This window comes from Prinia subflava, chromosome 16 (assembly GCF_021018805.1).
Source record: "Prinia subflava isolate CZ2003 ecotype Zambia chromosome 16, Cam_Psub_1.2, whole genome shotgun sequence".
In the NCBI taxonomy this organism is placed as follows: domain Eukaryota; kingdom Metazoa; phylum Chordata; class Aves; order Passeriformes; family Cisticolidae; genus Prinia; species Prinia subflava.
In genome coordinates this window covers 11715068-11729710 of record NC_086262.1, presented here as the reverse complement: position 1 = coordinate 11729710, position 14643 = coordinate 11715068, and the positions used below count along the sequence as shown (strand labels likewise).

General features: G+C 56.0%; 1 protein-coding gene across 2 annotated transcripts in view; it reads left to right on the top strand.

The window, feature by feature from the left end:
* Positions 1-464: 464 nt before the first annotated feature.
* Positions 465-14643, top strand: part of PDGFRB (platelet derived growth factor receptor beta) — a 32258-nt gene continuing 18079 nt past the window's right edge. The window contains exons 1-2 of one of the 2 annotated variants that reach the window (XM_063413164.1): positions 465-1615; positions 14360-14436. In XM_063413164.1, coding sequence (XP_063269234.1) covers positions 14388-14436 — 49 coding nt within the window. In that variant the 5' untranslated portion in view covers positions 465-1615; positions 14360-14387. Of the gene's footprint in view, positions 1616-14199; positions 14257-14359; positions 14437-14643 lie in introns of those variants that run through there. The other variant, XM_063413165.1, reaches the window with a different exon arrangement.

The following is a 14643-nucleotide window of genomic DNA, read 5'->3' as shown; positions in this document are numbered from 1 at the left end:
TCAGAGAGAAATACAGAATGGTTAAGGTTAAAAAGGACCTCTAAAATCAACGAGTCCAACCCACCACTGCCATCTTCACCACTAAACCATGTCCCCAAGTGCCACATCTAGACATTTTTTAACAGTTACAGGGATGGTGATTCCACCACTTCCCTTCACAGCCTGACCACCCTTAAGCATCCCCAAGATGAAAATGGTGGCAAGAACTGATGGGCTAAAAGGCAATTTTCATCCAAAGATGACCTGTCCCTTGTTACAGTGCTAAAACAAATTGAAAAAAGAATGCCCTTCTGGACACATGATAATCCTCTGCCTAAGTGAAAGTTTCTCAGAAACTTGACTTGAACTGATTAAGATGCTGGGAGAATTTAAAGCCAGTTCATCACCTGGATTCCATCCCCCCTGGGCAGTAGGGGTGTAGAACATCTGAGACGACAGCACGGCTGAGGTGATCACTCCTGCTACCTCTCCAGCTCTGTGCCCTCGGCAGCCCCAAATCCCCAGCTAAACCCACCCTCTGCTGCAGCATCCCAGCTGCAAAGACCTTTTATCCCCTTTCTGAAAAAGAAGAAGAGTTGTCAGGGTGTGTTGGTGGTCCCCAAGGGGCAGTGGCCAGTCAGGGGTCAGGGGCCAGGAGCTGCAGTGGCAGCACAGCACAGCACAGGGAGACATCTGGGGGGAATACACGGAGTCGGTTCAGTACAGGCCTTCTTTAATAAAAACATGAGTCAGCTGCTGGCGTGGGCAGTGGATTTTCTAAACATCCCCTCATATCCTGAGAAAGAGGGAAAAAAAAAAAAAAAAGAAAACGAGAGGGGGGGCTTGAGGGGAAAAAAAAGAGAAAGAAAATAAAAGAAAAAGAAAACAGGGGAAAAGGCCAGAATTGAAAGCAGACACAGGGAGAGAGCAGCTCCTTCCCTCCGGTTTAAGGAGGCTATAGTCGGGCCGGGCCGGGCTCTTTTTGTTCCCCGCTAGCCGGGCCCTCACCACTCGCCCCATCGCAGCAGAACTCCCCTCTCCTTGCAGCCACTTTGCCTTTCCTCCTTCTGATTTTTTTTTTCGCCCATCGAACTCGTCCGCCGGGCGCTAATCGCAAGTTCTGCTCTGCAAAGGGTCCCCACAGAGGGTGGAGGGAGGAAGTCGGAGCAGCTCCGCTCCTCATTGGCGAAACAGCCTCCCCCCTTCTCCTCCTCCCGAGGTCTCTTTTATTTATACACGCACACACACACGCGTGCACATCCCTCGGCCCCGGCATTTGCTTCACACTCGGGTCCGAGCAGGCTGAACCCCCTCCCAGCTGGGCTGGGGGCTGCACAGGGCACTGCTGAGATGCACTAGAGGAGCAGAGCAGGGGCTTGGCTGCAGCCCAGCCCTGGCACAGCCTTGCCTCTCTCCTCTTGATTTTATTTTTATTTTTTTTCCTCCCTCCTCCCCTCCACTTCATTTCTTTCCCTCTCTTTCGCCTTTAAGTGGAAAAGCTTTGCCAGCTGGGGAAGGCTGGGAGGGCAGGGAGAGCCTCAGCAGGCAGCAGATAGAGAGTGTGGAGGAGGAGAGGAAGGAATTTCGGCGGTGGGACGTGCGGCGCAGGCACTCGGCTGGTGGGACCCTGCCCAAGGTAAGCTCTCGACTCGCCCACCCGGGGGCTGACTCGCCCACCCGGGGGCTGACTCGCCCTCCTGCTCAGCTCTGGAGCTGGTACAGTCCCTAAGGATCCTCCTACCCCTCAGCCAGCCCGGTTGCTCTGAAAGGGGCTTTGCTCCCTTCCGAGGCGTTGGCAGCCCAAAACGCCCCACCAAGCTCCGGGGAGGTGGTGTTTGGTGGAAAGCAGCCGAATTCTGTGGCATCCCCTGGAAAAACCACCCCATCAGCTCTGAGCAGGTCCTGGACTGGGATGGCTGAGAGGAGCCAAGGGGATGCTGTGTTTGTAGGACAGGAAGGGGGGACCCCCCTGCAGCAGGAATAGGGCCCAGGAGTTCTCTGCTTCTCCCGGGATCGGGGGCTTGCCCTGGCTCTGCAGGCTGGTGGCTGTGGGAGGGCTGGAGAATGAGCTCTCACCATGCCCAGCAAGATGTACTTTAGGTGTGTGTGCCCTGCTGCACAGCAGTGTCACCCCCCTGCCAGCCTCCCCAAACACATCCATGCCCCCCCCCTAAATGCAGACTGCTCTAAGGACTTTGTCACCTCTGTCTGTGGCTGCTCCAAGGACTGTGTCACCTCTGTCTGTGGCCATGGCAGGGCTCCTGTGCCTGTGGGCCATGGAGAGGGACATCTGCAAGCCCTGCCCAGGGTCTGTGCCTGGGAGTGCTGGAGAGGGCAGAGCTTGGTAAAACCCTGCTAGGCACGATGTGAGCAGCTACTCTGCTGTCCTGAAAGCATGAGAGCTGAGGGCCTCCAGCAGGGCAGAGCTGGAGTGAAGCTCTGACAGCCCGGGGGTTAGCATGACCTGAGGGGCTTTGGTGCTCACAGTGGCACCTCTGTGGCTCAGAGTATCCAGCTCCTGCACTCACCTGCCAACTGGGAGTCATTCAGAACAGGATTTGTGGTGGAAAGGGATGTTGTGCTCCTCTATCCTGGTCCCAGAGCAAGTGGGGTTTATGCTGAAGCATGGGGCAAATAGCTTGGAGTAGTTGGTCTGGTGTGCAAACCCTGTGTTGGCAGAGGCTTGGCATTCCCAAATCTTTTCAGAGGGTCTCCCATTGATGACAAGGATTAGCAACGTTGAGACTCAGTGCTTCCCAGGGACTATGGAGGGGTGGGTGGGAGGATCATTTCCCCCTCAGCACCCTGCAGGACAAGGTGCCTGTGCCTGCCATGCTCTTGGGAAAGGAGTTGAGTGAGTTTTGTGTGGTCACCGTGAGCCAGTGTCAAGGACATGGCTCTGCCTGGCAGAGGGCACAGGCCAGGCTGGCTTGGAGGGGGAGCTGCCAGGCACTGCCCTGGTTGGCATCCCTGGCCAAGGTCTGACATGAGGCTTGGAATAACTCCTTGACAGGGATGTCACCCAAGCTTGGATGTGCTCTGGCTGCTGTGGCAGCCACCAACCCTGGGCAATGTCCCTGAGCCCAGGAAACACCCCTAGATCAGCTTGTGCTTCAGGAGGGATTGGTGTTTTGGGCAAGCACCAAGTCACAGCAACCCAATTGCACGGGGCTTTTCTCTCTTCCTAAAGCTGGCTGTCTCTTCCTCCAGCTCAAGAGCATGGAGGGTCCTCACAGAGGGAGCAGGCAAGGAGACAACAGCCACTCAATTCCCTGTCCCTGGATCACCTCCTGCATCCCTGCACAGGACTGGGAGTGTAGTGTTTCCTGTGGTCAGTGTGAGCACAAGCATGGCCAGCTGCAGGTCTGCAGTCAGGGAGAAGTTAGCCATGGCTTATTGTCCACAGTCCTGGGCATATCTTGTGGTGTGCTGCAGGGCTGTGGCCTGGGCTTGATCCTCTGCAATCCCCAGCTGGGAGGTGGCTGAGCACACATCCTGCACCCTGGGATGGCACCAAGCTGGGTGGGCAGCCAGTGTGCATGGGAGTGTGGGAGCATCCCAGGAGCTCCAGCAGAGTCCAGACCCAACCAGAGTGGCTATAAAGGACACAAACCAGATTGCAGCATGGTGCCAGGAAACCCCAGCTCTTCCTGAGGGATGTGCTGAAAGATGCATAGCTGGAGGCAGCTCAGAGAGGCAGGGTGGAGGGAAGGGGTCCTCCCCAGCAGGTGACACGGTGCTTCAGCAGGGACAGACACGGAGTGGAGAGGCTCAGGGACAGCAGTGAGGATAATGAGAAGTCCAGAAGAAGCTGCAAAGGACTGGGAGAGGGATTGATGTGTCACTTGTTGGTCACTGGGTGTTATGGGTAGGTGACACACAGTTGTCACGCATAGGAAAAGTCATCACAGAGCGAGAAGAGCTTTTAGGGAAAATATCTGTAGGCCTAAAGACAGAAGGCTGAGTTCCTTCAGCCTCACAAGTCTCAAAGTACATGTCAGGGAAAGCTCTAGCTGGGAAGGACAATGATGCCATGATCTCTTTCAGGCTCATTTTTGATGGGTCTGTGACAGGATTTCCAAGGCATTCAGAATAACTCTCAGGGAGAGGAGAGCACTGGGCCTGTCTGCAGGAGGAGAGCAAGACAGGATTGTCTCAGAGGAAAGCTGAGATTAAGAAATGCTCTCTAGCTGTGGGAGTGATGCTGTGCAAAAAGAGACCACATTGGCTGGATGTGGCTTTGGCCAAATGTCCAGCTGCTGCCAGAGGCTCCAGGCAGGGACTTATCTGCCTGGTCCTCAAGGTTCCTTTGGCCTCAGTGTCTGATGGGAAGTGGGATGGGATTGCAGTGCTGTCCATAGTGTCAGGCTCCAGCAAAGCATCTTGCTGGGATGGAGTGGCAAAGGGCAGGAGCAGAGGAGCCGTGTGGTGGCTGAATCCTGTGGGAGCCGCCGGCGCTGGCAGCTGGGGCTGCCTTTGGCCCAGAGCTGGAAGGAGCTGGGGACCATGTGGGCTTGGCTGGATGTATCCTATCCCTGCAAGGGAGGATTGGAGCTGAACCTCATTGGAGTTTGTTTGTTTGTACTTTAACCAAGGGAAAGAAATCCCCTGGAGAGGAGCTGCAGGGGGAGGGCATAGGCTGGGTATTGTTTCCTGAGGGGCTGGAGCAGCTCCAGGAGGCTCCTTCCGCTCCACCAGGCAAATTGGACATAACGAGGCTTGTTTGAGGGGTGGTTGTTCCCCCTCCTCCTCTCCCCCATTGCCTAATTAGGGTTCCCAAGCTAAGCTCACCTCTGTCCTGTTCTGCTGCCACTGAGACACCTCCTCCTGGAAGGGCAGCACGTTCCAGCACCACGGGGAACACAGAGCTGACCCAGTTGTGACAGGGACACAGCTGTCACAACACTTGCTGGGGATGCACAGAGGGGTGCTGGCATGGGTCATGTGCTGAGCAAGGGGGTTCCAGGGGTCCATTGTCCCCCAGACTGGCAACAGGAGCTGTACAGTGATGTACTGCCCCTCACACCCTGCTTTTCCAGTATCCCAGGCTGTGGCATACCCTGGTCTGCGTGTGTAACCTTCCCTGGCAACCAGCAACCTGCAGAAGCAGAGGACCGTGGTGTTGGAGCCTATGCAGGGAGCAGGGAGCTCACAAAACTCCACGGAAAGGCTGGTGTCAGGAGAGCCAGGGTGGTGCAGTGTGTGGTGTTTATCCTGCACCCCTGGATGGACTCATCCTCTCCAGGCCATGCCTGCAGGGGCACCTGCTTATCCATCCAGGAATTCACCCATCCTTACACTCTTCCTTGGGCCCACTAAGAGCCAGTGTGTGACAGAGCTGGTGGGAAGCTGTGGGGTGCAGGAACAGGAGCAGGGAAGGGTTGGAGAATGCAGGGATATATCAGGGCACTGCACTGATTGCCAACCCCTGGAAATCCACCAGGAGACAGATGGAGCACCTTCTCCCTGCTGTGGAAGGGGCTGGTTGGCAGGTCTCCATGGGCAGCACAGGGGTGATGCTCCTGAAGCAGCAGGAGATGGGCAATCCTGCTCCTCAGCCCCATCCTGCCAGGCCCTCTGCCTCCCCTCTTCCGGCCCAGCTACCATGCAAAAGAGTCTGTGACTGAAATCTTAATGCTACCAAGACCCAGCAATTGGCACCAATTAAATTGCTACATTCATGTTTGAATTGCTTTAACTGGCGAGACACACTGTCTTATTTATACAAAAAATATGTTTGCTTGTGGGTTTGTCTGAACCGGTGCCAGCAGAAAATACACCATTTCAAGCCCTGTGCTCTGCAAGCTCGTTCTCCTCTTCCAAACTGGAAGTCACCTTGGTTTCAGCCTCTGCCAAGCAATGGTGGCAGAACAGAACACTGCTTTCCTCGGGGCCAGGCGCTGCAGGCACCACGGGAGGGGTCCCCTCTTCTCTCCCCGCAGGCAGCTGCCAAGTTTCCTTCTGCAGCCTGGGAGCTGTTTGGGAGAATATGGTCTGATTCAGGAACAGGACTCAGTGCCCATTTATAAGCTGCACTCAGGGGGAGGGCAGGGGTTGCTGGCAGCTGCTGGTGCCAAGTCCTGCCTCAGCTTCTCCTCTGGAGGTTCTGTCAGGTTTTGGGGTAGGGGCTGTTTGCAGAGCATGGGTGCAGAGGGGAGCTGATTTCTGATTTGTGACTGAGAGGAGAAGTTATAAAGAGCCCTGCGTGGAGGCTGGCAAGAATGGCTTATGCTGCCTGGGCAGAGCATGCAGGAGGAGATTATCCATCTCTGCAGTCCTGGTGCCAAGTGCTACCATCCTGGTCTTCTGCCCCACATGAGCCTATGCAGGAGGGGGCAGAATCAGCTCACAGCACCAACAGTTGCACCCGAAGTTGCATTTTGATCCCTCTCAGAAATCCAGAAGTAATAGGGCCAAACAACCCCTCTGAAGGCAGCCTCTGCCCTTCACACCCAGCACTGGCTGGCTCCATCCTCTCCCACCCTGGCCACAGTGCCAGGCTCCTCTCCAGTTCCTGCAGATAGGCAAAGGGTGCCCTGACCACAGAGATGGTGAGTGCCTAATCCCAGCCACGAGAGCCTAAAACCCCAGAACAAAACAATTAAGCTCGTGTCCCTGAGAGGCAGCTGAGAGGAGTTGATGCATCCAGGGAGATTATCTCCCCCTCCTCCGCAGATCTCAGGGAAATGCTCACAAGAAGATCAGGTTGCTCAGCCTTTGCTGGGATGTTGGACTGGTTAAGACCACAACATTCTGCCTGCTCCTGGGGCTTTGCAAAGCCCCTGCATCCTACTGGGAGTTAGGATGGTTCTTTTTTCTTATCCTGCCTCCATTGCCCTCCCCTCACTGCTTATTAGTAGTTAATTAGAGCCGGCTAGGACCTTTGGCTCCAGCCCTGGCCCCACCAGAGCAGCTCCCCTGGATCAATGGCTGTGAGCAGGTGATGGAGGTGCTGACTTGTTCTCCTCCCTGTGCAGACATCAGCAGAGAGCTTCCCTTGAATCACCATGGGAAGGCAGGCATGGCTTTCTGGCCCTGGAACAAGAATGAGGAAAGCCCTGGAGATGCCAGGACAAGGGATGAGAAGCCAAGATAGTCCTGATCTTGGTTCCATGTCCCCTGCTTCCCTCATTCTCTGCTCTGGTGGGGAGAACAGCAGGTAAGCAGGTGGACTCTGCTCAGGGTAGGCAATCCCCATCCACTCTGACATGCCCAGGAGCTGGGACCCCTAAATTTGCCAGTTTGGGGAGGAGGGGTAGGAGAGCTCTGAGACACACAGCCAGCTCCAAGGCTTTGCTACCCAGCTGGAGGGGCCAGTGGGATGCAGGGAGGTGTGTGGGTCCTGGTTTGGGTCCCTGCAGCCATGTTCATAATTGGCATTATTGCTCACATGCTTTTCTCCCCAAAACGCCTTTGCTGTCAGGGGTAATGGAGAAATTAGGGGACAGTCATGAATGGCCCTGGCTGGGCTGTGTTGGATATTTTAGAGCATCCTATTGGAAAAGAGCACTGGGAAGGCTGAAATACTCCCAAGGGGCACATCTGTGCCTCCCTGGGGGGGTCACTGCACTGCAAGGGGCGAGCCCTGAGTCTGCACAGGGCTGTTCCCCACTCCCGGTGACACATGCACAATGCCAGACTTAGGGCTGTGCTCCAAAACGCTGGCCAGCCTCCAGCACCACCCCAGACCAGTCCCAGCACCACCATGGCCCTGGCACACATTGTGTGCCCCAGGGAGACCGAGATGGGCAGGATTTGACCAGGGCCAGAAGCAGGGGAAGCAGCAGGCATCGCCCGGCACGTGGCAGCCGTTCCTCCCAACACCCCCTCCCTCCTTCCCCAGGCCCAGGTGAACCCTGGTCCTCACCCAGGGTTTTCCCACAGTCCAGGCCAAGCTTGCAGGCTCCGGGGAGCGCCTGCAGGGTCTGGCCTTTCCTCGGGAAGCGGAAGCAGGGGAGCATGCGCAGCCGAAAGGGCCATGAATACCATCACTCGGGGCTGGGGGATTATTTATAACACTGGCACCTCTCCAAACAGATGTTTCTTTTTATTCTGAACTTGCACTAAATGGGTCACTCGTTTCCCCTGTATCCCATGGGCTTAAAACAGAGGGGGAAAGAGGAGGGGATGTGGGTGAGAGTGCAGGGCTCGCCCTGGTCCCACGTCCCTCTGTGCTGGCTCCTCATGGCGATGTGCTGTGGAGAGCTGTGGCTGGAGATTTGCTGGAGTCTGTGTGTGGAGACTGAGCTTCCCCCTTGCTCGGAGAGGGAGGGTGGCCATGGTCAGACAGGGCTGTGTGGGGCTCGCCTCCCCACCCCATTCCTCTCGTGGCTGACCCCAGGGCAGCTGAATCACACTGCTGGGGCTCAGTGTGGACTTGTCATCTCCCCTGGCAGTCTCCCTCCCCTGCTTCAGGGTCACAGTCCTCATTTTCAGCTTCCTGTTGGATGCTGTCAAAGCCTGTGGCAGGCTGGCCTAGAGGAGGCTGGGTGTGCCACCTCGTGTGACATCTACTGCAGGACCCTCATGACCACACATTCTCCAGGTGCCACTGGGGCTGGGGACCAGAATCTGGAGTCCTGGGCAGGGGCTTTGGTCATGTCAGATCTGTTCCCTGATGCAGAGGTCGGCAGGAGAGCCGTCCCCTCCTGTGGGCACAGTGTTCCTGGGCTTATCCCTTGGCTCACCCCCAGAGGTGGCATCTGCCCATGCTTTTCTCGTCTCCTAGAGAGCTCAGTCCATACCAAGGCTGTGGCTTTGGTCACATCTTCACAGCCAAGAAGCTCTCACAAAACCACTCAGAGGGTTTTGGCATTAATGACACCGCCTGTGCTTGCAAAACTTCACCTCTCCCAGACTGAAACACCCCCAGATTCAGCACATTGCCAACAGGTACCCAGGCTCTCAGTGTCCCCCGGTCTCACAGTGTCTGGGTAAAGCTTGGGGACCCCCTTGGCACTGGCAGATGGCCAGGTGAGGAGGGCTTTGCACCCAGGTGTTCATCTCGGGGCAGGGATGGTCTGTGGGACACAGGGACTGCCCAGCCCGGCTGCTCCTCAGGCTGGTTTCAGATTTCCTACCTCTGTGTTTTATCAGCAGCCGTTTATGGGCCTTGGAATGACAAGCTCCCCATGTGTGTGCCCTGCTTAATTCTAGCCTTTTGCTGGGAAAAAGAAAAAGGGCTCTGTGATGATAATCTGGCCTGTGAGTAAACACGGTGTCATGGGAGCCAAGGGACCCCAGAGGAGAGATGTTGCAACTCCGGACAATTCGAGCCAAGAGAAAGAAAAAAAATAACCAACCAAAAAACCACTCAGTTTTATTTAGATTAAAGGGTGGGAAAGAAGCAGTTGCAGAAGCCAGAGGGAGAGTGGCAGAGGAAAACAGGACAAGCCAAGGAGTTTCACTGCTGGACAAGCAAGGTTTGGGTTTCAGGGGTCACCAGCCTTTGCTCGGGGAGTCTTTTGCCTTCAAAAGCGAGGGATGGTGTCCTCCTCCCCCTGCCAGGAATGCCTTTGCTCCCTGGCTGTGAGCAGTATTGATCATGGGATCCATACAGGGAATTTTCTATTGCATATGGGCACCCATGATCTCACTTAATGACTCAGATGCACTTAGACAAAGAAGAAATAAAGTATATTTGACTTCCCGCTAATTTGCACCAGATGTCCCTTGCCTTGCCCATCAAGCATTGTGGGAGCGCCTGAAAGCACAGCCCGGCAAGAAAAAGGGCTAGAAATAGAAATCCAGAGAAAGGGAAAGGATTGGCAGCTGTGTGAGAGCTCCTTTCCAGTCAGATGAGATGCCCTCGTGGGCAGGGCCAGCATCCAGCACCTCTGCCCAACACCACAGGAGCAGTGATGAGGGCAAGGAGAGCATGGCCAGAGAGAAGAGCAATGTGGGCAATGGATGCAGGAATTGCCCCTGGAAATATAAAACAGCATTTGCTGAGAGAGGGCTGTGCACCTCGATTTCCAGTGAACCGTGCATTCCCTTAATGGTCTGTAGGGACCAGAGCTCCTGCCAAGGTGGCTGTCAGGGTGGCTGTGGCTGCTCTCCCACTCCCCAGCATCCCCCTCCCTGTGCACCACTTCTGCAGGCTGGTTATTAGCTCCCACAGCTCTGGGGTTGCTTGTGGAACCCACACACTGGTTCTGCAGAGGGCACTGGTTGTGGAGAGGCAAGAAACATGGTCTAGGCAGGCTGGGAGGAGGGCAGTGGATTGGGAGGACGTCCTTGGTGTTCCTAACCCATCCTCTCCCATGGTTTCTGATGTTTCCAGGGCTGGAAATGACCCTGTCCCTCATGATCCATGTCTGGGGATGGGCAGTGCCATGCAGTGTCCGTGCCAGCAGTGGCTGCCATGTGTGTTCTGCCAGGATGCAGGGAGCAAGTGCAGAGGGAAGGGGGCTTGGGGTATGGCAGGGCACACAGAGCAAAATCAGAGGGAATTCTTGCCTTGTTACCCAAGAAGAGTGAAGACTGAACCCACACAGCATATTTTGGGCATTAGCAAAGGCATCTTAGGCTTACTAGCATTCTTAAACAAGAGAGAGGTCTGGAGTGGGGGAACATTAATGAATCAGTAAGGTTTGGTGATGCTTGAGCTGCTCAGCAAGGCACTCTGAGGTGCAAGGAGTAGTACAGGTGGCTCTGTAAGTTAAGGTGGTACTGTCCCCAGCAGAGGCTGGATACAGCTCTTCCTTGTGCCCAAACTCCTGGGTGTTGTCCTGCTCCTGCTGCAGAAATTCCTGTCCAAGTTCATCAGCCACAGAGGCATCAGCCCCCGGCCGCTCGTGCGAGGGAGTGGGAGAGCAGCGCAGGAGGAAGCCCAGCTGTCAGCAGATTTGGGATGCAGGAGAAATGGGAGCAGGCTGCTCTGGAAAGGCTGTGCAGTCATGAGATGGGGAATCATGAGACTGGAATCCCGGTCCTGGCGCAGCCGTGGCCCTGGCCGTGCTGTGTGACCTCTGCTCTGGCCCTCTGGCCCGGGTCCTGTCTGTGGGATCACAGGCTGGGTCCTGTCTGTGGGATCACAGGCCACCAGAGCCCTGTGCTCAGTGCTGCAGCTGGGATGTTGGGGTGACCCTTTTTATTCTGTCCCTCAGAAACCCCCTGCAAGAGCTCAGAGCTTGAGATGCTCAAACAGGATTCCAGTGGTGCCTGACCTCAGCCAGCCCTGAGGCACTCTCCTTTGCTAGCTGGGAAAGCCAGCAACCCCAGGGCTGGCTCAGCTCTCCTCATCTCTGCTGCAAACTCCGCTCTCTGCTCTGCCAGGCTGCTGTGATTACAGAGGGGAGATAAGGACATGCAGTGTCTGTGTCACCAGTCAGGGACAGTTGCCTGTATCTGTCTTGTTTGGACTCCAGACCCTCCCAGACACTCTCAGTCCAGCAGTGCCCAGCTCTGGCCTCACTGGGTGTAGTGTGGGGGTGAGCAGGGACGTGCCAACTCTTGGGGACCAGCCTCCCCCACAGCATTTGGCCAAGCCCCAGCGTGGCCCCCAGGACCTGAGCCCTCCCAGGACCTGAGCCCCTGGGGAGCACAGCCACCCTAAAAGCATGTGGGGCTGAATGTGGAGTGGGGCTGTGTCACCCAGCCAGCGCCGCTGCCCTGCGAGCCAGCCGACCTTCTGTCTCCTCTCCCAGCCAAATTCCTCCTTTAGAATAACAAACAGTGTGGCTCAAGAGAAAAGCTCCTTTCCCTGCCTGGCCAGGACTGGTTTGCCTTCCCATCGAGGAGCTGGAGAGGGGCAGAGGGAAGGTCTGTACCGGTGCTGGCGGGGAGGGAATGATGAGGGTGTGACATGGGGGTGGAGAGCTGGGACAGCACCTTGGTGGCTGCAGGGTGGGAGGCTGCCACGGAGCTGCAGGGCTGAGTGAAGGGTGCAGGAGCTCCCTGGCCTCCATCACTGCTCCTGGATGGGTGAATGCAAATGATCTTGGATGGCTTGAAAATACTCAGGTCCTGGCTTGTGGGAAGGATGTAGGAGTCTGAGGGGTGTGTGGCACCCTGCTAACCCACAGGGATGAGAGGAGATCATCCAAGGCAGCTGAGCATCGTGTAGGTGCCTGTGTTTGGGTCCCTGGGTGGGATGACGTCTGGGTGCCTGCTTTTGTATCCCTGAGTGGGCTCGCTCCTCCTCGTCTGGCACTCTCAGTGGCACTCACAGTTCCTGCTAAGAGCAAAAGCTGGGACTGAGGAGAGAAACAAGCGCTCTGAAGGCTGGCAGTGAGCTGAGTGCATTTGCATCCCCTGTGAAATGCCTGTGCACACCCACATGTGCAAGCACACGTGTCCCTGTGCCTCCCCAGGACGGGCAGAGCTCAGCCTCTCTGAGCGTGCCTCTTGCCCGGCCAGAGCAGACAAACAAGGGAGAGGTCACCACTTTGCGAGACGCTGCCACCCTCCCCCTCTGCTTGGGAAGCATGTCCAAGAGAAATGCCTTTCTGCAAAACCAGCAGCTTTATTAAAACCAGCTCTGAACGCAGCGCAGGCGGCAGGCGGGGGCTGTGGGGCTCTCGCTGCAGCAGCACCCCTGCTACCCCAGCGCCGGCACAAACCCGTGCCCGGCTCCCTGACCTGGCAGGGCAGGGCTTTGCCCATCAGTGACCCTGCAGAGATCGCTGCTGGGGTCAGGGAGCTGTCTGTGGGGACAGAAGGTAAGATCTGGGCTGCAGCAGGGCTGGCAGTGACAGCCATGGAGCTGGGCAGGCAGATAAAAGCTGGCCGTGAATGCAGGAGCATCTTGGCCGCTTCCAGGCAGGTACCTGGGGGGCTGGGGTGCTGAATGCAACCTGGCTTGTGCAAGCAGGCAGGGAGGGGTGAGAGGATCTCAGCTGTCCTTGCAACCTTGAACATTGAATAATGGATGAATCACACACCTCTGTAAAGGAGAATGGGGAAGCCAAGGTAATTGTTCTCATGGCAGTGCCTTGAGGGGCAGAGATTTGGTTGTCCTTCCTTCTCTCTCCTGCAGCTCTGAGGGTGGGTGCAGGGAGGTCACATTCATTTACAGCCTGAATTTCACCTCGGTCCTTTCATCCTACCCACCCCCATCTCTTGCCCTAAGTGCTCTTATCCCCTCTGGCAAGCGAAGAGAGAGAAAGAGTTATAGAGATTTTTTTCCGGGAGGAGGGAGATGGATGCTGCTGAATAAGCTGGAGACCTGGAAGGATTTGTGGTAGATCAGACTTCTGTTGAGCCAAAGCAAGAGAATAATAAAAACATCTGACAAGAGCACGTCATTTAAAAACCATTTCCTCCTTAACATCAAGCAGACCGGGAGGCCGCTCCGGGGCCAGAGGCAGTGGAGAGCTCAGTAAGAGACAGGGCTTGGGGCTGGGTCAGCAACTCCAGATTGCCACTAGCCCCCCTTGAGCCTGGCCAGAACTTCCCAGAGCACTGCCAGCATCACAGGGGCTTCTCCTCGGGGTGTGCCCTGGGAGATGGCCCAGGGGCAGGGCAGGAGCTCAGCCCCGGGCTGCAGCCTGGCTGAGCTGTGAGGTTCAGCTCTGTGCAGGAGCATCCCCAAGTTCCCCAGTGAATTCATTTCCCCCAGGCTTTGCCCAGGCACAGAGAAAGCCTTTTCCCTTGCTCTTCCTCTTGTAGGTGTGTTCATTTTGCTTTTCAGAAATCCTGGTTCCCACCCCTGCAGGCACCATGGGAGGGGGGAGGTACCTGTCTGCTCTTAGGGATCTCTGGCCTCATCTCCTTTGGCTCCTGGTTTGCACCAGGGACAGCTAAAAAACCTTTGTGGAAAAGATTTCTCAAGAGATGTTGATCAGAAGGATTTTAAACTAAAAAACTCTCTTAGATGTTCTCTTAAATTTATGTATTTAAAAGTTAAATACAAGAAACTCTTTTTTGGTGGAGTTTCTTCAGGCTTGTTGTGGTTTAACCCCAGCCAGCAACCAAGTGCCATGAGAAGGCTTCTTTTATTTCATTGGAAAGAGCAAACAATGTGGGAGGGTTGGAGGGGGATCTGTTTTCTAGCAAGTTTTATCTCACTGTGACTGAGGGAAGAAAAACTAAGGAAAAAAGGCAAGTGGTAAAGCAGAGGGAGGGAGGGAGGAAGGCAGGGCTCTGCCAAGGGGGGAGAGGAATTTCCAGCTGAGATGAGCAAAAGTTGACACAACTGCTGGAGCCTGCAGCAAAATCCTTGTTTACCACTGGGAGAAGTTTTAGAAACTGCAGATCCAGCATGAGGGGAAGCACCACTCCCCCAGGAGGGAAAGGCAGAAAACTGGATAGATAGAAGATTCCTGAGGCGGAGAAGTGAGGCCAGGACTTGGGTGGGGGCTCAGGGACCCCTGCCCAGGGCAGCTGAGGGACCCCTCCTCTGCTGAGGGCTATGCTCATGTCACTTTGCTCTTGGCAGGCCTCAGACTCCCAGCCCAGAGCCCAGCATGCTGTGCCCCACTCTCAAGAAGTGTCTCTGGCTCCTCATCCTCACCGGTGAGTGCTGTGGCTGGGCAGGGGTGTGTGATCCCGGGGCAGGGGAGGGGAGGACAGGGGCAGTGCTGTGGGGAAGCACTGGGGTGCACAGCCTGCTCCAGGCACTTCCATCCCTGCTCAGATCCTCAGTCCTGTGGCAGGGTGGGTGTAAAGTCCCCACCTGCTCTGTGGTGATGCACAGCACGGTGGGAGAGGGACACCTTTCCA